At 40.3% G+C, this 22,061-nt stretch overlaps 1 protein-coding gene across 8 annotated transcripts in view; it reads left to right on the top strand.

Moving 5' to 3' along the window:
* Positions 1-21,684, top strand: part of git2a (G protein-coupled receptor kinase interacting ArfGAP 2a) — a 108,480-nt gene extending 86,796 nt beyond the window's left edge. For all 8 annotated transcript variants that reach the window (XM_059987910.1, XM_059987909.1, XM_059987913.1 and 5 more), the window contains 2 exons: positions 13,696-13,759; positions 18,106-21,684. In XM_059987910.1, the coding sequence (XP_059843893.1) occupies positions 13,696-13,759; positions 18,106-18,315 (274 nt within the window). In that variant the 3' untranslated portion in view covers positions 18,316-21,684. The remainder of the gene's footprint in view (positions 1-13,695; positions 13,760-18,105) is intronic.
* Positions 21,685-22,061: the final 377 nt, after the last annotated feature.

Below are 22,061 nucleotides of genomic sequence, written 5' to 3'. Positions count from 1 at the left end.
ACGGAGGGTTAGTAAATTTGCTGATGACACAAAGGTTGGGGGTGTTGTGGATATTCTGGAGGGTTGTCAGAGGTTAGAATGCAGAACTGGGCTGAGAAGTGGTGGATGGACTTCAACCCATATAAGTGTGAAGAGATTCATTTTGGTAGGTCCAATTTGAACACAGTATAATGTAAATGGTAAAGACTCTTGGCAGTGTGGACGATCTGAGAGATCTTGGGGTCCAGGTTGATAGGACACTCAAAGCAGCTGTGCAGGTTGTCAGTGTTGTTCAGAAGATGTATGTTGGCATTCATCAACTGTGGGATTGAGATCAAGAGCCATGAGGTAATGTTACAGCTATATAAGATCTTTGTCAGACCCCACTTGGAGTAGTGCGTTCAGTTCTGGTCACTTCACTACAGGAAGGATGTGGATACAGAGGAGATTTACAAGGATGTTGCCTGGATTGGAGGGCATACCTTATGAAAATAGGTTGAGTGAACATGGCCTTTTCTCCTTGGACTGACGGAGGATGAGAGGTGACCTGATCGAGATGATGAGAGGCATTGATCATGTGGATAGTCAGGCTTTTTTCCAGGGCTGAAATGACTGATACGAGGGGACATAGTTTTAAGGTACTTGGAAATAGATACCAAGGGATGTCAGGGGTAAGTTTTTCCATGCAGAGAGTATTGGGTGTGTGGAATGCACTGCTGGTGGCAGTGGTGGAAGTGGATACAATAGGGTCTTTTAAGAGCCTCTTAGATGGGTACATGGAGCTTAGAAAAATAGAGGGGTATGCGCTAGGGAAATTCTAGGCAGGCTCTAGAGTAGGTTATATGGTTGGCACAACATTATGGGCCGAAGGGCCTGTAATGTCTGTAAATTTCTATGTTCTATGTGTATCAATCATTTGGATGAAGGAATTGATGGCTTTGGCCAAAATGGTGGAAGAGCAAATAGTGTTGCGGAAACCGGGTGTCTGCAGAAGGTCTTGGACAGACTGGGGGGTGGGGGGAATGGGGAAAAGTGGTAGATGGAATATAATGTGCAGAAGTAAATGATGATGCACTTTGCACAACAATTAGAGGTGTGAACGCTTTTGTAAAGGGAGAGAATTCAAAAATCAGAGGTGCGGAAGGTGCCTGGGAGTCCTCATGCAGGATTCCCTAAAGGTTAACTTGCAGGCTGAGTTGGTGATAAGGAAGGCAAAGGCAATGTATTCATTTTGGGAGGACCTGAATGCAAAAGCAAAGATGTAATGCTTAGGCTTTGTAAGGTCCTGGTCAGACTAATCAAATCGTGAGTAGGTTTGGGCTCTTTATCTAAGAAAGGATGTGCTCCTTTGGGGAGGTTCATGAAAATAAGCTTAGCAATGAAAGGGTTAACATGTGAGGAACATTTAATGGCTTTGGATCTTGTGCTTGCTGGAGTTTAGAAGAATGGGAGGTGGGATCTCATTGAAACATATTGAAAGGTCCTGATAGAGTGGATGTGGAGGGGATATTTCCTATATTGGGGAAGTCTAGGACAAGAGGGCACAGCCTCAGCATTGAGAGACATCCATTTAGAACAGAGATGCAGAAATATTTCTTTAGTCAGAGGGTGGTGAATCTGTGGATAATTATAACAAGGTAGTTATACACAGACAACTTAAGGTGAAGGTTGATAGGTTCCTGGTTAATCATAGTATTACAGGTTGTGTGGAGAAGGTAGGAGAATGGGGTTGAGAGGGAAATAGATCAGTCATGATGGAATAGTGCAGTAGGTTCAATGGACCATTCGGATGGTCTGATTCTCCTAGTTTTTGGGGTCTTATGGTTGTGGATAAACTTGTGGAACCTGTCATTTTGACATCAAAGCAGAGGAAGGACAGGTTGTCTTGAATGTGTAGGATGGATGTCTGGGTGCATTGTGTACTGTAAGAAAATGGAGGAATTTAGCAGGTCAGGCAGCATCTATGGAGGGAAATGAGCAGTTGACATTTTGGATTGCATCTATAGTGCTTGGCATTTATTGTACATTTCTAATTGTCTCTGAACTGAGGTAACAATTACTATGGGGAGTTGGGAGTCATATTTAGGTCGGATCCAGTAAAGATGGCAGATGTTCTATCTTGAATGATATCACAGACTATGAATGAGATATATTATTGCTGACTTGTATGATGCAAAGTTTGATTCTGATTCAGATATCAGTGAACCTCACAGGTTTTTTCACCTATTCGCATTTGTTCTTATTGTAACTAAGTCTAGCTAGAAATATCACGACTAGAATCAAACCACTAATTTTATATTATAGTACATGTTACCATTCCTTAATCCTTTATTGTAGATGGTGGGATGGATATAGATCTTTACCAAAGTAGATGAAACCCACACCTGATCATGGTCACATGAAACCATGGGAGCAGCTGGTGCATATCATAAGTCCTGGTTATGTATGTGACCACTGACACCAGACAGACGATTCCTGAAGGGTATTGATAATAGCTGGGGTCACCTGTTTTTTAAAGCCATTGCCTGGAAGAAGGCAATGGCAAACCACTTCTATAGAAAAATTTGCCAAGAACAATCATAGTTGTGGGACTGTGATCTTCTATGTCATACAACATGGCACATAATGATTATGATTACCTTTTGGGTTATCCTAGTAACCTTAGCTGTTTCTGTATTTTGTGGGTTTCATCATTAGATGGTGTTTTTGATTGTATGCATAGAGAAAGTTTCTGCTCAGTGTTTCCATAGCAGGTTATCTGTGATTTTGCCTTCTATGGAGAAGGAAATATTGTGTTTTTTTTTAAAGATATTGTAAACATCATACCTTCATTCTTCATCCAATTCAGGCTATGGTGGCAAGATTTTGATTTCTTCCACTTTCATTGAAGCTTTTAACTACAAATACAATCAGCCAACATTTTATTGTAAATAATCACTCAAACTGGATTATTTGTCTTTTCAATCTTTATGGATGCCTTTGACCTTTCACTATTCAGACTTTTAAAAAAAAAAATAATTGTTTACTTTTGAGCCTCAATTCCATTCTGAATATGGAGGAGCATCTGTGCTGAGTCTTACACTGATGGCCATGTGTATAATGCAGAATGCTTGGATACCTGCTTACTTTTTGTCACTTTCCAAAAGGGAATACTGTGCTGTTCTCAGACACCCCATCACATGTCAGTCTTGAAAGTGGGAATTGGTAAGCAATTTGGCCAATAGACTGCCAAGTCTGATCACAGGTTACTTAACAAGAAGAGAAATATCCTATCTTTTAAGTCTTCAACCTGGAACTTCCTTGGTTCCTGTTTACCTGGACATTCAAATTTTACTGATCCAGACAAAGCCTTTTGCCTTCTGTTTTATGTTACAGAAAATCAAAGAATATTGATGATATCAAAAATACTGGCTTGGTGGTGTTGCTTTGCTCTGTAGCTTGAGGAAACTTAATTAGTATTGACACTGGCTTGAATGATCAGTTCTAGTCGTGCATGGAATTGCATATTTAAAACATAGAGAGTGCCTTCATAGACTGGCATTCTAATGCTTCAAATATAACAGCTCTGTTCTTTCTTGCTATAACTTGATCTGTTAAGTTTGGTTACATGCTCTCAGTTTGTCTTGAGTCATCACCAAGTCTACATAACTTCTGTAAGAAGTCTGCTCCTCCATAGTCATTGGATATTAAAGTTGCTCAGTTCTTCAAATGGACAAATCAATTTCGCATTGCATGAATTGACATTTTGAAACTGTTTCTGAAGTCAGCTATTTGCTGTAGCCCACAATGCTTTTATCTGAAGTCTTTCATTTTGATTTTATTTCTCTTTGCAATCTGAATTCATTTTGTGCAATTTCTTTTTTCTTTTTCTCTTCCCCTTCTGCTTCCGATCCCTGTCTTCCCTACATTCCAGCAGGCAGATTGAACGCGAGAGCCTGCGCAAGTTCAGGCATAGCCTCGGCTGCTTCAGTACGTTGGTTCTGCGGCCTGACAAATCTTCCCTTCAGCCTCTGACCCTGCAGCAGCAGCCTGACCCTGCCACCTGGTACTCTGACCTCTGTCTCTGCCTCCCAGGCACTCCATCTTTTCTCTTTTTCCCTGCATGATTGTCACTGTGGTGTGTTAAAGTATCACACTTTGTGAAAAGGAAATTCATTTAGCTCAAAAATGTTGCACACATGGAGTTTAATGGCTAAATTACAAAGTAATATATCAAACTTCTGCTTAAATTCATCTGAATTGCTGTAAACTAAAAATTGTGGCAAATGTATACATTATCATACCTGCAAGTGCATCCCTTCTGCCTTCAATTTTCCACTGGTTCAACTTTATAAGTGCAGATGCTTGTGTTCATCTAAGCCAGGCGTTTCTATACACCAGTACTATTAAACAAGGGGTCTGTGGACTCCAGGTTGGGAACACCTGATCTAATCAAAGCAATATTTGATCTCTGGTTTGTGCTGACTTAACAGATTTTAGCTAAAATGGATGCCTGTGCCTTCGGCTAGGATATAGAAGAAATAGTCATGGGCTGCCCTTAATTGTATCTACTGGCCTTGTATAGAAGGTGCCCATGTATGGATGTTGGGCGAGAACAGGATTGGGGTCAGTTCTGATATCCATAAACCCACCCTAAAAGTTAAAAATGCCTACTAATGTAATCTACAGTGTCTTAGCAACATAGACCTCTACTGAAGAGCAGGAAAAATTATTTTTGTTTTAAATCCTCTTTGTTGGTTAATTTGTAAATGCACTATTTCAAGCCCATAATGTATATTAATTTTGTCAATTCTTATAAAGCAGAACTAATTTTACCTGTTTTGAAAGTGCATTCTTTTTTCCAATAGGCAATAAGCAAAAAGCACTGCATGCTGTAATAATGAACCATATGGAAAAGAAAAATCCCAGATTAGAACCCCTGTCTGCATTACATTATCCATTTCAGCCATGGCAACAATAGAACTGGTTCAAGATCTAAGTTAGAGGAGCATAGTTGGGTGGATGTGAAGGAAATAGCAGATTTCAAAGACTTGTAGGAAGCTTTGCATGTGGATATCAGTTAATGCCCATACTTGAGATACTGGAAAGCTGTTAAAACTCATCGAAAAGACATTGCATTAAAGCAGAAAAAGGAATAACATTTTGTAAGGTTGTATACATTTCAGCATACTTAAATAAGCTGTATTTTAAAATTACTATTCTTGCCAATCATAAATGTTTCCCCTTACATTTTCCCATGCTGGCTCTCACAGCACTCTTTAGATTATTTTGGATTGACCCTGTCATGCAGAGTTTGCATGCATTGGAATCCAACCAAAGGAATACTGTAACCTGCTGTTATCAGTTTTTACTGGAGATTCCAGCTAGAATCTAATACCTGAGTGGAGCAAGGGGGAACTGATCAACCCCCTGTGGTTCATCATGAGACAAGTTTACTTGTGGAATGGCACCTGATTGTGTGCTGTCAGATCATGCTAATGTGTGGGTTAAGGTTAGAGACAATTTGAGTGATCTCAAATGAAGCAGTGCCAGAAGTATTATCACTGGCATATGTTCTGAAATGTGTTGTTCTGCAGCAGCAGTATAGGGCAAAATGTAAAAATACGAAGTTACAATAAGAAATATAAAAAAGTAAGTAAGTAGTGGGGTAGTGTTCCGATTTTAAAGTAAACTTAAACTCTTACATCAATCTTCTCTGACCAAACCACTTACACCTGTGAAGTTTGGGCTTCCCATCTATTTTCATCTTCAGTGCTGATTTAACATTACCCTGACTCTGCTCTTATAAATGCAGATAATTGTCACTTACCCTCATTTTTGAAGAAGCTACAATGCAATGAAATGGATGATATTTTCAGTTTAATTATAGAACAAATTAACATTGCTTAAACCAATCAATAAAATGCTTACCATAAACACGAGAAACTCTGCAGATACTGGAAATCCAGAGCAACACACGCAAAATGCTAGAAGAACTCAGCAGGTCAGGCAGTATCTAAGGAAATGATTAGAGTCAACATATTGGGCCAAGACCCTTCTTCAGGACTGAGAAGGAAGGGGAAAGATACAAGAGTAAAAGCTTCCCTTCCCACCTTTTCTTTTATTCTGGTATCTTGCCCTTCTCAAACCCTGAAGAAGGGTCTCAGCTGAAACGTTGACTCACTCTTCATTTCCATAGATACTTCCTGACCTGCAATGTTTCTCCAGCATTTTGTGTGTGTTGCAGTAAGATGCTTACTATTGTTTCATGAAAAGGAAATCTATTTCAAACACTGCAAATTCCTTGTTGAATATATTGTTTTCAATAATCCTTTCAGGAAGAAGTGAGAGAAGGCTTCCTGATTCCTCCGAAGTTTAATCCTATTGCTTTCAAATAATATTGGCCAAGAGTTGCTCCCCAAGGAGGAGGGGAAGAGTCCATTGGAAATCACCCTTGTGTTGTTCTTTAGTCTAGCAGACAGTTTATAAAGGTTCCCTGTCCATCGTTTTGTCCTGGTATACATGAATAGCTAAACCCAGAAGTTGTGAACTATTATGAACTTCAGCAAATATTAAGCATTGCTGAACTATTCAATCACGTTAGTCTAGAATTTTTGTTTTACTTTGTTCCTAATCCAAATCTAATTTGACACCAAACTGCAAGATGTTCATCCTGAATTTAAGTAGCTAAATGGCTGAGGTGGCATTGATAATGTGCCAAATGTACCTCAGCATTTGTGAAAGGGAAGTGAGAAAATTTGACAAAATGACATGCAGGGAACATTATGATATATATTGAAATATATTTCCTTTTTTAAGCTACCAGATCTTCAGATCTTGCCACTAGTTTTTTTAATGTTTAGATTCTAAGAATGAGTAGGGGTTCCTAGTTAGTAAATGTTGACTATTAAGGGTATCATATAACATTGAGCACAGCACTGTATAGACCTTTTGGCCCACAATGTTGTGCCAACCTTTTAACCTATTCACAGATCAATCTAATTGTTCCCTCTTCCATAGCCTCCATTTTATTCCATCCATATGCCTATCTAAGAGTCTGCAATGTATTTGCCTCTACTTCCACCTCAGGCACACCCAGTAGTATTTGGTAAAAATAAAACCTACCTCTGACACCCCCCATTATACTCTCTTCCAATCACCTTAAAATTATACCCTCCTAGTAACCATTTCCACTCTGGGGGGAAAAGGCATTAGCTGTGCACCGTTGATGTCTCTTAGTACACCTCTAAAAGGACATTCTCATCCTCCTTCATTCCAAAGAGAAGTCCTAGCTCGTTCAGCCTGTCCTCACAGACATGCTCTCTGGTCCAGGCAGCATCCTGGTAAATCTCTATACCCTCTCTAAAGCTTCCACATCCTTTCTATAATAAGGTGACCAAAACTGAACACAGTATTCCCAAATGTTTTATAAAGCTGCTGCATTACCTTGTGGCTTTTGAGCTCAGTCTCCCAACTATTGAAAACCAACACACTACATGCCTTCTTAACAACCGTATCAACTTGCATGGCAACGTAATGAGATCTCTGGACATGAAGCTCACACTGCAAAGAATCCTGCCATTGACCCTGTACTCTGCCTTCAAGTTCGTCCTTCCAAAATGTATCACTTCACATTTTTCCAGAGTGAACTCTGACACTTCTCAGTCCAGCTCTACATCTTGTCAGTGTCCTGTTGTAAACTATAACACCTTTCACTATCTATCTACAACTATCCACAATACCACCACCCTTCCTGTCATCTATGGACTGATTAGCCAACCCTTCCACTCCCTCATCCAAGTCATTTTATAAAAAAAGCACAAAGAACTGGGGTCCCAGAGCAGATTTCTCTGTGTGCAAGCCAATTCTGAATCCACGGATCCAATTTCCCCTGGATTCTGTGCTTAGTCTTTCTGAATGAGTCTACATTGGTGAACCTTCTCAAGCGCCTTACTAAAATCCATATACACATAAAAGGTCTCTAGTAGAAGGGAATAAATGAGTTGAAGTATTTTAAGATGGTTCTGAGGCACTTGTGGGTTGAACAGCTTCCTGATATCAAAACAATTCCAGGACATAGTTTCCCAGCCTTTTTTTTTAATGCCATTAACCAAGGCTTCCATGGACCCCCAGGATGGGAACTGCTGATCTAGGACATGAGTGTTGGGTAGTAAAGACATTAGCATTCATGGTGATACAAGCCTAATTCATAGATAAAATATTCAGCAAGTCAAAGGACAGTGATCTAGGACTTCCACTAAGAATAATTCTGGCCTGTTGTAATGCCATAGTCAGTTTCTTGATGAAATAAGTTAACTTTGGGTGTAGTATTTCCTAATGCAAGGACCACAGACACTTAGTGTGAAGCAACACATGCTCGGTTATTCAAACCACTTAGATCTAAGTTGAGTGCTGATTTGGAAGAAAAGGAAGTTCAAAACCACGTAAATATTTATCATATTGAAAACAGTAATAGGAAAATGGAAGTATAAATTAAGTAGTAAGAAAGGAACTAAGAAACTAATAATGAGCAGATTTTCTGAAAGAAAAGTTATATGACATTTTGCAGACCATAGCAGATCAAGAGGAACCAGTGAATGTGGTGTGTTTGAGCTTTGAGGTGTTGAGTTATTAAACAATTTTGAAGCGTATGGCAGTGGGAATAATTTACTGATGTGGGTTGAAGATTGGTTAATGGTGAGTGGGAATGAACAAGTAAATTTATGCTTGAGACATTGTGAAGTGGGTTCAGTGTTGGGGTCCCTGCTGCTCAAAACCTATCAGTGATTTGAATGAGGCTGCTGGGTGTAATCTTCCAAAGAGGGCTGTGAATGCTTGGTTGCTGAGTATATTCAAGAGAGATTGATTTTCTTCTATTGACAGGGAAATCAAAGGGTGTGAGATTAATGCAGAGAATATTGTGAAAGGAAAATATTTTATTGGCCTATTTTACTTATTTTCTATATAGAAAGCAGATTTCCACTGAAGTCATTTCCACAGTTACAACTGATCTAATGGTCAAAAACACTGCCAGCAGTGCTTTGGTAAAGATGTAGCACATTGATCTTACTGGCCAGAAGTCTGTGGGCCCTGCTGTAGTCTGCAGGCAGAAGAATAAAGGGTTCATTGAGGGTTCAATGAAATGTCCTGAAAGCTCTGATATTAAAGACCCACTCCCATCTTTGCCAGCTATTAAAGTTGTAAGGAATATTTAAATTCATTTTAAAAGATAACTAAATATGCTTATAATTAAAACTAAAATCAAATTTATTTTTATTTGTGCAACTTTTTTTTTTGCTTTCTACTCCCAGTCCTTAAATTATTGAAACTTGCTGGCAAATCTCAGTAAGCCTAGGCTTTGAGTGATTGAATGGAAGCCAGCTCTCTGTAATGAACTGACAGATTTTGGTGCAAAAAATCTAGAAGTTTGTCCAGCAGAGCAGGCACAAAAAAATCATGGGCTTCCTGTTTTTACATTGCAAAACAATAACAATTCTATTCACAGCTGCTGGTGTTAGCCAGTGCCATAAGAATGAATGTAAAGCACTGAGCGGGAAGGATGGCAAGTTCAGATAATTCAGGTAGATAAAACATGGAGCAGAGCTTCAATATAAATCTTTGTTCCCTTAATTTAAACCACAATTTGTTTTAGGATTTATCCACTAAAGAAGCAATAAATGATGGCCTGCCTTGTGTAATTCACTCAATCTAAGTCAGTTCATAAAGATAGAAACATAGAAAATAGGTGCAGGAGTAGGCCCTTCGGCCCTTCGAGCCTGCACCGCCATTCAGTATGATCATGGCTGATCATCCAACTCAGAACCCTGTACCTGCTTTCTCTCCATACCCCCGATCCCTTTAGCCACAAGGACCATATCTAACTTCCTCTTAAATATAGCCAATGAACTGGCCTCAACTGTTTCCTGTGGCAGAGAATTCCACAGATTCACCACTCTCTGTGTGAAGAAGTTTTTCCTCATCTCGGTCCTGAAAGGCTTCCCCTTTATCCTTAAACTGTGACCCCACGTTTTGGACTTCCCCAACATCGGAAACAATCTTCCTGCATCTAGTCGGTCCAATCCCTTTAGAATTTTATATGTTTCAATAAGATCCCCCCTCAATCTTCTAAATTCCAGTATAAGCCTAGTCGATCCAGTCTTTCTTCATATGAAAGTCCTGCCATCCCAGGAATCAATCTGGTGAACCTTCTCTGTACTTCCTCTATGGCAAGAATGTCTTTCCTCAGATTAGGGGACAAAAAACAATATACTAGGTGCGGTCTCACCAAGGCCTTGTACAACTGCAGTAGAACCTCCCTGCTCCTGTACTCAAATCCTTTTGCTATGAATGCCAACATACCATTTGCCTTTTTCACCGCCTGCTGTACCTGCATGCCCACCTTCAATACTGGTGTACAATGACACCCAGGTCTCGTTGCATCTCCCTTTTTCCTAATCAGCCACCTGTTCTTGCAACCAAAGTGGATAACCTCACATTTATCCACATTAAATTGCATCTGCCATGAATTTGCCCACTCACCTAAGCTATCCAAGTCACCCTGCATCCTTTTAGCATCCTCCTCACAGCTAACACCGCCGCCCAGCTTCATGTCATCCGCATACTTGGAGATGCTGCATTTAATTCCCTCGTCTAAATCATTAATATATATTGTAAACAACTGGGGTCTGAGCACTGAGCCTTGCGGTACCCCACTAGTCACTGCCTGCCATTTTGAAAAGGGCCCGTTTACTTCCACTCTTTGCTTCCTGTCTGCCAACCAATTCCCTATCCACATCAATACCATACCCCCAATACTGTGTGCTTTAAGTTTGCACACAAATCTCCTGTGTGGGACCTTGTCAAAAGCCTTTTGAAAATCTAAATATACCACATCCACTGGCTCTCCCCTATCCACTCTACTAGTTACATCTTCAAAAAATTCTATAAGATTCGTCGGACATGATTTTCCTTTCACAAATCCATGCTGACTTTGTCTGATGATTTCACCTCTTTCCAAATGTGCTGTTATCACATCTTTGATAACCGACTCTAGCATTTTCCCCACCACTGATGTCAGACTAACCGGTCTATAATTCCCCGGTTTCTCTCTCCTTTTTTTAAAAAGTGGGGTTACATTAGCCACCCTCCAATCCTCAGGAACTAATCCAGAATCTAAGGAGTTTTGAATAATCACTAATGCATCCACTATTTCTTGGGCTACTTCCTTAAGCACTCTGGGATGCAGACCATCTGGCCCTGGGGATTTATCTGCCTTTAATCCCTTCAATTTACCTAACACCACTTCCCTACTAACATGTATTTCCCTCAGTTCCTCCATCTCACTAGACCCTCGGTCCCTTACTATTTCTGGAAGATTATTTATGTCCTCCTTAGTGAAGACAGAACCAAAGTAGTTATTCAACTGGTCTGCCATGTCTTTGTTCCCTATGATCAATTCACCTGTTTCTGACTGTAAAGGACCTACATTTGTCTTGACCAATCTTTTTCTTTTCACGTATCTATAAAAGCTTTTACAGTCAGTTTTTATGTTCCCTGCCAGCTTTCTCTCATAATCTTTTTTTCCCTTTCCTAATTAAGCCCTTTGTCCTCCTCTGCTGGTCTCTGAATTTCTCCCAGTCCTCAGGTGTGCCGCTTTTTTTTTTGCTAATTTATATGTTTCTTCTTTGGACTTGATACTATCCCTAATTTCCCTTGTCAGCCATGGGTGCACTACCTTCCCTGGTTATTCTTTTGCCAAACTGGGATTAACAATTGTTGTAGTTCATCCATGCGATCTTTAAATGCTTGCCATTGCATATCCACTGTCAACCCTTTAAGTATCATTTGCCAGTCTATCTTAGCTAATTCACGTCTCATACCTTCAAAGTTACCCTTCTTTAAGTTCAGAACCTTTGTTTCTGAATTAACTATGCCACTCTCCATCTTAATGAAGAATTCCACCATATTATGGTCACTCTTACCCAAGGGGCCTCGCACGACAAGATTGCTAACTAACCCTTCCTCATTGCTCAATACCCAATCTAGAATGGCCTGCTCTCTAGTTGGTTCCTTGACATGTTGGTTCAGAAAACCATCCCGCATGCATTCCAAGAAATCCTCTTCCTCAGCACCCTTACCAATTTGGTTCACCCAATCGATATATAGATTGAAGTCACCCATTATAACTACTGTTCCTTTATTGCATGCATTTCTAATTTCCTGTTTAATCCCATCCCCAACCTCACTACTACTGTTAGGTGGCCTGTACACAACTCCCACCAGCGTTTTCTGCCCCTTAGTGCTATGCAGCTCTACCCATATCGATTCCACATCCTCCAGGCTAATGTCCTTCCTTTCTATTGCGATAATCTCCTCTCTAACCAGCAATGCTACCCCACCTCCTTTTCTTTCCTGTCTATCCCTCCTGAATATTGAATATCCCTGGATGTTGAGCTCCCATCCTCGGTCACCCTAGAGCCATGTCTCTGTGATCCCAACTATATCATATTCATAACTATCTGCACATTCACTTCATCCACCTTGTTACGAATGCTCCTTGCATTGACACACAAAGCCTTCAGGCTTGTTTTTACAACACTCTTAGCCCTTATACAATTATGTTGAAAAGTGGCTCTTTTTGCTTTTTGCCCTGGATTTGCCTGCCTGCCACTTTTACTTTTCACCTTACTACTTTTTGCTTCTACCCTCATTTTATACCCCTCTGTCTCTCTGCACTTGTTCCCATCCCCCTGCCACATTAGTTTAAAGCCTCCTGAATAGCAGTAGCAAATGCTCCCCCCGGACATTGGTTCCAGTCCAGCCCAGATGCAGACTGTCCTGTTTATACCGGTCCCCCCTCCCCCAGAACTGGTTCCAATGCCCCAGAAATTTGAATCCCTCCCCCTTGCACCATTTTTCAAGCCACGTATTCATCTGAAATATCCTCCTATTTCTACTCTGACTAGCACATGGCACTGGTCATAATCCAGAGATTATTACCTTTGTGGTCCTACTTTTTAGTTTATCTCCTAACTCCCTAAATTCACCTTGTAGGACCTCATCCCATTTTTTTTACCTACATCGTTGGTACCTCTGAGCACCATGACCACTGGCTGTTCACCCTCCCATTCCAGAATTTCTTGCAGCTGTTCAGAGACATCCTTGACCCTTGCACCAGGGAGGCAACATACCATCCTGCAGTCTCGTTTGCGGCCGCAGAAACGCTTATCTATTCCCCTTACAATCGAATCCCCTATCACTATAGCTCTCCCACTCCTTTTCCTTCCCTCCTGTGCCGCAGAGCCACCCATGGTGCAATGAACTCAGCTGCTGCTGCCTTCCCCTGGTGAGATATTTCCCCCAACAGTATATCTGTTTAGGAGGGAGATGATCTCAGGGGACTCCTGCACTACCTGCCTACTGCTACGCTGTCTAGTGGCCACCCCTTCCCTTTCTGCCTGTGTAGCCTTTACCTGTGGTGTGGCCAACTTGATATAAACTCAAGTTGAGCCCAGATACTTGGGCTTTGCGAACTTTACCGTTACATCCCAAAGACAAAGTTGAATACCCTTGCCATTGTATTGTTGATACTGCATGCCCATCTCAGTTCCTGACAACCATTTTAGGCTTGAATGTTTAATTAGAATATTGTGTTTGAACTGAATGACTAATGACTTCTTCCCTACCCCCACTCCCCCCATCTTTCCCCCATTCCCTCTGTACTGTTGCACCCATTAGCTTTATGCCCTGCTCAGAGAGGATACATGTTGCTGTAGCGGAGATGGCAGCTCTTTTTCCAAAGGTGAGTTTTCTTTAAATCCTTCAAAAGTTGTTTTTCAAATAACTTCAAGCTTATTTAAAATTCTGAACTTCTGAATACAGTTACTTCTATCAGTTGTGTAATGCCACATTACTGATGTTGCCTCTCACAGAAATGTCAGCCTCACAATACCACATCCATTGATCGATACGTCGAATCAAGTCCACATTATCATGTCAGCACATGATATGATATGATACCAAACCAACCAGGCTGGGGAATGTGCACAGTACAATCACCTGTCATTCTATCAGCTAATCATATCTGACGGTTTAAATGTTCCCATTTGGTTCTGTAATTCATTGACTGTTCATACAATAAACTGTACAAAGTCTTCCATTCTATGTGCATTTGCCCTGTCTACAGTACTGTGCAAAACTATTAGGTACATATATATAGCTCGGGTGCCGAAGACTTTTACACCAAACTGTATATTAGTTAAAATAGGCAGTTGGAAAAGTGTTGTATCAGCTCAGTAGTATGAGGTGTTATTTGGTAACTGGAATGACCTAATATACGGTACTGTGCCTATAAAAAGTTTTCACCTCCTTGGAATTTCAGTAGGTGTCACAAATGTATACAGTATACATCCTGAAATTCTTTTTCTTTGCAAAATCCATGAAAACAGGAGTGCCCTAAAGAATGAATAAAGAACCCCAAAGCCCACCCCCCCCCCCCCGTGCACAAGGAGCAGCAAGGCAACGAACCCCCTCCCCCACCAGCAAAAAAGCATCAGCACCCTCCACCGAGCCCTCAAGTGTGCAGCAAAGCATCAATAAAGATGCAGATTAGACTTGCAGTACCCCAGATGACTGAAATTCATCCAGTAATTCGGCATACCAAAGAGTCACTCTCCCTCTCCCTCTCCCTCTCCCATATAAGGGAAAAAGAGGTGTCCCCTATTCCACAGTGAGAGGAGAGACATAACAAACAACTCACTGATCTATGATAAAAGTCTGTTGCTTCACTTTTTCCGAGCTCTGCACCCAGAATCAGCCCCAGGGTTCAGGTCTCTGGACACACAGCCCAAGGCAGCTAACCCGTTGCTCCAGATGTTCTGTGTTCTCCCGCGACACCTCAGTCAAGGGCACCAGCCTTGAATCAGTCCATCTACAGTCCCTGAAAATCCGGCACCCTGAAGGCACGCTAGTCTTCCCGGCCACATCCTTGGCATATCAAAAAGCCGCCGGTCATGAGGCCTCAAGAGTGGGTCCCATTCCCACAAAGAACCTAAGTCAGCGTATAACCCCAGGTCAGGGTCTTCAAAAGAATCTTGAAAAGGAAAAAAAGAGATGCCAAGCTGTTTCTGAAGAGGCAAGCAAAGGAGTCGCCGTTTAGTGCCATCTTGACTTTGCTCTCATGTTTGATTGTTTTACATCGAGTCACTGGATTTAATTTGAAAACACAAACACGAGGAAATGTGCAAATGCTGGAAATTCAAGCAACACACGCAAAATGCTGGTGGAACACAGCAGGCCAGACAGCATCTATAGGGAGAAATACAGTCGACATTGTGGGTCGAGACCCTTTGTCAGGACTAATGGAAAAAAGAGATAGTAAGAGATTTGATGGGGGGGGAGACGGAGACCCGAAATGATAGAAGACAGGAGTGGGAGGGATGAAGCTAAGGGCTGGGAAGTTGATTGGCAAAAGGGATACTCTGGTGCTACCCTCCCCCTTCCTTCCAGGGCCTTCCGTACTATGATACTCCCCCTTTTCTAGCCTTGTATCCCTTTTGCCAATCAACTTCCCAGCTCTTAGCTTCATCCCTCCCCCTCCTGTCTTCTATCATTTCGGGTCTCCCCCTCCCCCTCCCGCTTTAAAATCTCTTACTATCTCTTTTTTCCGCTAGTCCTGATGAAGGGTCTCGACCCAAAATGTCGACTGTACTTCTTCCAATAGATGCTGCCTGGCCTGCTGTGTTCCACCAGCATTTTGTGTGTGTTGCTGGGATTTAACTTGACTTTTTTTTTTGACACTGATCGACAGAAAAAGACTTTTGTGTCAAAGTGAAAACAGATCTCTACAAAGTGATCTAAATTACAGATATAAAACACTAATTGATTGTATTAGTATTCACCCCCTTTAACATGACACACCAAATCATCACTGGTGCAGCCAATTGGTTTTAGTTAAATAGAAATCACCATGAGCAGTCAAGGTGTTTCAACTGATTGTAATAAAAATACACCTGTATCTGAAAGGTCCAACAGCTGGTGAGTCTGTATCCTGGCAAGAACTACACCATGAAGACAAAAGAGCACTCCAAGTAGCTCCCTGAAAAGGTTATTGAAAAGCACAAGTCAGGACATAGATACAAGAAAATTTCCAAGTCACTGAATATCAGAGTACAGTTAAGTCAATCAAGAAGTGGAAAGAACATGACACGGCTGTAAATCTGCCCAGGGAAGACTGTTCACAAAAACTGAGTGACTGTGACTAGTGAGGGAGACCACCAAGGGACCTATGACAGCTCTGAGGACTACAAGCTTCAGTGGCTGAGGTTGGAGAGACTCTGCGTAAAACAGTTGTTGGCCAGGTGCTTCACCAGTCGCAGCTTTATGGGAGAGTGGCAAAGAGAAAGCCATTGTTGGGGGAAAAAACACACATTGAAATCTTGGCTAGAGTTTGCCAGAAGGTATGTGAGAGACTTTGAAGTCAGCTGGAAGGAGTTTCTATGGTCTGATGAAACCAAAATTGAGCTTTTGGCCATCAGACTAAATGCTAAATGTTATAGCATTTTGAATGATAGCCAAAAAACATACTATCCCTACCATGTAGCATGGTGGTGGCTGCATCATGCTGTGGGGATGCTTCACTGCAGCAGGCCCTGGAGGGCTTATGAAGGTAGAGGGTAATATGAATGTAGCAAAATATAGGAAAACCCTGTAGGAGGATGCAGTCTGCAAGAGAACTGCAACTTGGGAGAAAATTTGTTTTCCAGCAAGACAATGACCCCAAGCATAAAGCCAAAGCTACACAGGAATGGCTTAAGAACAAAGTTAATGTCCAGGAGTGGCCAAGTCAGAGCCCTGGAGCTCAGACCTTAATCCCATTGAGAATTTGTGGCTGGACTTGAAAAGGGCTGTTCACTCATGATCCCCATGCAATCTGGCAGAGCTTGTGCAATTCTGTAAAGAAGAATGGGGAAAAATAGCAGTGTCCAGATGTGCAAGATTTGATGGAGACCTATCCACACAGACTCAAGGCTGTAATTGCTGCCAAAGGTGCATCTACTAAATACTAACTTGAAGAGGGTGAGTATAGTGCAATCAATTACTTTGTGTTTAATAATTGTAGTAAATTTAGACAAATTTGTAGAATTTTTTCCACTTTGACATGGAAGAGTCATTTTTTGTTAATCAGTGTCAAAAAAGCCAAATTAAATCCACTGTGATTCAATGTTGTAAAACAATAAAACATGAAATCTTCCTGGGTGGGGGGAATACTTTTTATACGCACGGTATGTGGCTAAGACTTTTGGATAGTATTGTATATCCTTTAGGATTTTATAAGACAGAGAAGTGACCTCTTTAATGTCACCATTCAGCCTTCTATGCTCCAAGGGATTAAGTCCAAGCCTGCTGAACCTCTCAAATAACTCAGGCCCTTGAATAATAGATCTTCTTTTCATTATTTCCAGTTTTATGGTAGCCTTCCAATAACAGAGTAACCAAAACTGCACACAGTACTCCAAGTGTGCCCTCCCCAACATCCCATGCAACTGCAACATTACATTCCATCTCTGATACTCAGTGCAATAACTAATGAAAGCCAGTGTGCCTTGTTCACCACTCTGCCCTCTTACTTTTTTTGATCACTTTATTACAATTTGTTACAATTTGAAGTTCACAGGTTTGATTCATTGCTACAGTTAGTATTTTTAGTAAAACAGTCACAGGTGATAATTCCGTTGTTCTTATTTTCACCTTGTCTCTCTTTGTCTTTTACTTAAGTGCCCCATTCCATGCAAACTTTGGAATTATCCCTCCTGCCTTCCATGGTATCATGATTTTTTTTTGTATTTTTCATCCACATTGTGTTCTTTTTACCTGCTTCTTAACTTTAAACCCTTATCATTAACTTTGAGATCGAAAGGTAACGCAGGCCCACGCAAGGTCCAATTAGATTTGTGTTAAGATTCTCACACGTAATTGCCAGAAAGTGGATGGATCAAATAAAAACAAAATTCCCAAATTAGGTTCGGTTATACAATTGTTTTATTCCATTATTTGGATGTGTAAAACACTTCACATTTTTTTAAATGAGCTGTTCAGTTGTTTGGAGGATAACTAATGAAGAAAAATGTTTCTCCTTTTAACATGTAGAAACCTCGCTCAGACCTGGTTCGGGCCTCTCTGAGTCTATTAACTTCAAGTGCATACAGACTTCAGTCAGAATGCAAGAAAGCACTACCTACAGAACCCAGTCCCACAACTGACATTCAGCTTGTGACACAGCAAGTGATCCAGTGTGCATACGACATTGCCAAAGCCGCCAAGCAACTCGTTACCATAATGACAAAAGAAAGCAACTAATTACAATTTTCCCCATTTTTATTTGCAAATTTTTATATAAAAATAACTATTTTGAATATGCACCAGATTTGGTCTGGGCTCTGTCAGTATTATGTTTGCATGCTTTTTAATATAATTTACATTTTTTGGATATTAATGTTTTTTTTCTGCTTATGTTTGTGGCCAATAGGCTAACCTTTTGGTGCATATTTCTGTTGTCACTTTCCACTGGTTAGACTTTGCCTTCAGGGAGCTAAATCAGGCAGATAACAGTTGCTAATTGGAATTGTGCATCTTATTGTTTGAAGTGTATTAACCACAGAAATGTATGACAGTTTAAAATCTCTTTCTTTCAAGGTTATAAAGCTCTACAATATTTCCATATTATGCCTTGCTAGGGGAAATATTGTTTGAAGTTGCTCCATTGGGGTGATTAAAACTACATTATATTCACTATTACTATAAATAAGATTTAAATTATTGGTCAATGACAGTCAGGATATGAAATACAGAGGGCAATAGAATGGGAATGGGTGTGGTATAGGAGCAAAGCACAAGAGAAGAGTGATATTGAAGGTGGATTAAAGCAAGTATCTAGATTGTATAAAGGCAAAGAGCAGTTTGCCACTATGAAGTGCTGAGTTGGTAAAAATGGTGTTAATCAGCTATTGTAGCTGAAACTAAATAATAATGGGGTGTTGCTAATCCAGTGGCTAAATTTCAGCTGGAAGTATTGTCCCAAATGGGGGAAAGCAGAGGTATGGGTCTAATTGAGTAGCTCAGCACAGATACAGAAGGCCAGGTAGTCTGTTTCTGTGCTCTATCATATATTTATGAAATATTTACAAAAGTTGCTATTTTTAGCAAGGATTGGGACTACATTCAATGCAAACGAATTTGGTTGTCTATGTTCATTTGACCATAGATATTGGGTAAGTTGCAACAACAACAAGTTTTTTTTAGCCATTTCAGTGTTTTAAACAATGTACCGTGTCTTCAACGTAGCTTGTCGGTTCTATTGAATATGAGTGGTGTTAATCATGCTTCCTTATCCAATGTCATGCACAAATTTTAAACCAGGACTATATTACTTGTCAAAAGTTAGATTGGTCAAGGCATTGTTGAACAAAAAGCCATACTGATTATTGCTTTGTGCACATTGTACCTCATGGTATCACAGCTTGTGACCTACATGCTTGACAGCACAGAATCAATGCAATACACTGCCTGGAACAAGCAGCCCTTAAGATTGATTAGGTTTTTTTGTGGATGATAATTTACAACTGTGTTAATACTGTTGTGTATGTGCAGAAGTTATTTATTGTTCAGAATTACATATTTTTTGATCAGTTAATTGTTAAAACCATCTAATTTTAGTTGGCCAGCTTTTAAAAATGACTAAATTTGTATGGATCAGTGCATGGTAGTCAAACATGCAATTTTATGTGCTTTGTACAGGCAACCCCTATTATGGCCATTCAATAAATAGAAATTCACTCTTGGAGAATTCCCAAATCACTATCCAGTAATTTGAGATGTAGAATACAATACACTGGGATGGAATTTGTGAGGGCAAGACAAATATAAAATGCCAAAGCAGTTAAGTAAAGCCAGATGCATTGCTGATAAAAATGTTAGAGGGAAGTAATACTGTAGGAACACACTTCCACTTATAATGTGGGATTCAGTGGGGAGGGGGGGGGTTTGTGTTACAGAAAATAGCAGTAAGGAACACAACCCCACTATGTCAGGGTGGGGGTCGCCTGTGTTGAATTCCTAAAAGATATTATTTTTGTCGATCTCTGTGTCATCAGTCAGACACATCATTTTCAGTCCTGGCACAGGGACTTTTAGATTAGAACCCACCAAAACAAAAATAGCACAATTTTCTTTGGAGTGGTGACATCTGTGACTTCAAATTCTCCTTGTTGGCAAGTGAGTTAACAGATGGAGTACTGCAGAAGTCGCCAGATTTATATGCAAGTTATTATAAAAAGTATAACTGGTTGGTCAACTTTGTATTGATGAATGAATCTGCACATTGGCTAATCAGTGTAAAGTACAGTATGGATTTGAACTGGCAGGACCAGTCCATAAGTGCACTTCCTGCCAGCAGCTCAAGTCACTGGCAGCAGCATTCAGGGAAACAGGTAACCCTGATTGGTCTCCTGTGTAAAGGAGAAACAGTTAATGGAGGAGCGAATAATCAAGATCATATCCTTTGTCTCCTTAGCAAGGTGATGCCTCAGTTTGTTTGTGGACTTCAGTTTTGTCCAAAGCAAGAGATGGAGCCTTGCTTCTTGCACAAGGTTCTGTGGATACTTTAGCACGAGACATTGGGAAGAGGAGAACAGCAGGTTGTACTCAGGATCTTTTATTTTGAGCATGGAAACTGATTATTTTCAGGCAAGAGTGGGTTTTATGGTATAGTATTGTGGTATGAATTAGAAACTAAACATTGATATTGATTACAAGAGGCACTGCTAGCCTACAATATAAATCTAGTCACTAGCCAACTGCCCATAGATGTTGGGTGGAACTTGACAAGTTACTTGTACATGACAGGATTAACAAATACATATTTGTTCTTAAAAACTGTGATGTAATATATTACAATTGGCTAAGGTTTGAAAGTCTCCTAATGCAACTATGGGATGAAGGGTTTCTTGTTATAATAACAAACCCCAATTCCTCGATGTTCCATCCTGCTCCGTGATTCAAGTTTCATATCCTGCCAGTATGTTTTTGTGACCTGAACCTGGGGCAGCATTTTTACAGAAACTAATGGTTGTCAGGCAAACAAGCTCTATCTAATTTCTTCTAATTGATTCCCACAAACTAGAAATTCTGATACACCACCCTATCTGCTTTCTTAAAATTAGTAGATCATAGAAAATGGGATCTGAATTTCCAGTTTGGGGATCATGAAGCTATCCTTCATAATTCTAGTTTTTTTAAGTCCATTACTAGCACTTTCAGGCAAATGTGGGTGTTCTTTTATGAACCTCCTTATCTTGTCCAATTTATTTAAATTATTTTGAGGCCTTGTTTGAAACCAAGGAGTAGTAAAATTGCAGAACAAAACAAGTTTTAAATAACTTTATCTTTTGCTTTTGTCTTCTGGATATTTTGACCCCATCTCTTAAGTGAACCCACTCCACTTCTGTTTCTATTCAAGGAAATTTCACCTTTGAAGTCCACCAAAGGCTTGTTTCACTTTTTCCTTCCAGAATGAATGAATCCTGATGTAACCTTTGTGGATGTCACGTGGCTCTTCCTATCTACTATTTGTATGTCTCTTTCAACTGTTACTGGTTATATTGAAACCAGCCAAGCATGTACAGTTTGTAATGATGTGTTTAGTGTGATTTATTAAATACATTACATGTACAGATTTGTCTCCTGGACTATTTATTCCTTGGTACATATGCTTAATTCATTAATTCAGATAATGTTAATGCACATGACTCTATTGTCCAGACATGTCTTACACACAGGTCAGATCGAACTGATTGCTTACTGTACTTCATTGTCACCAAAGTATGAAAATTACCATTGATGACAAAACATTTAAGTTCAAGTCTATTGATGGAGGCAGGGAGTTCAGTAGTCCTGCATCCTAGGGGAAGAAGTTGTTTCCCCATCCTAATAGTTCTTATCCTAACGCTATGGTACCTCCTGCTTGATGGTAGGGAGTAGAGGTTCTTGGACTGATGGCAAGGATCATTGACAATCCTGACCCCAACAATACACAGAAGAGTTGAATT

Source organism: Hypanus sabinus, chromosome 13, assembly GCF_030144855.1.
Source record: "Hypanus sabinus isolate sHypSab1 chromosome 13, sHypSab1.hap1, whole genome shotgun sequence".
NCBI classification, from domain to species: domain Eukaryota; kingdom Metazoa; phylum Chordata; class Chondrichthyes; order Myliobatiformes; family Dasyatidae; genus Hypanus; species Hypanus sabinus.
The sequence above is the reverse complement of the archived record's forward strand: the minus strand, read 5'-3'. Positions and strand labels throughout refer to the sequence as shown.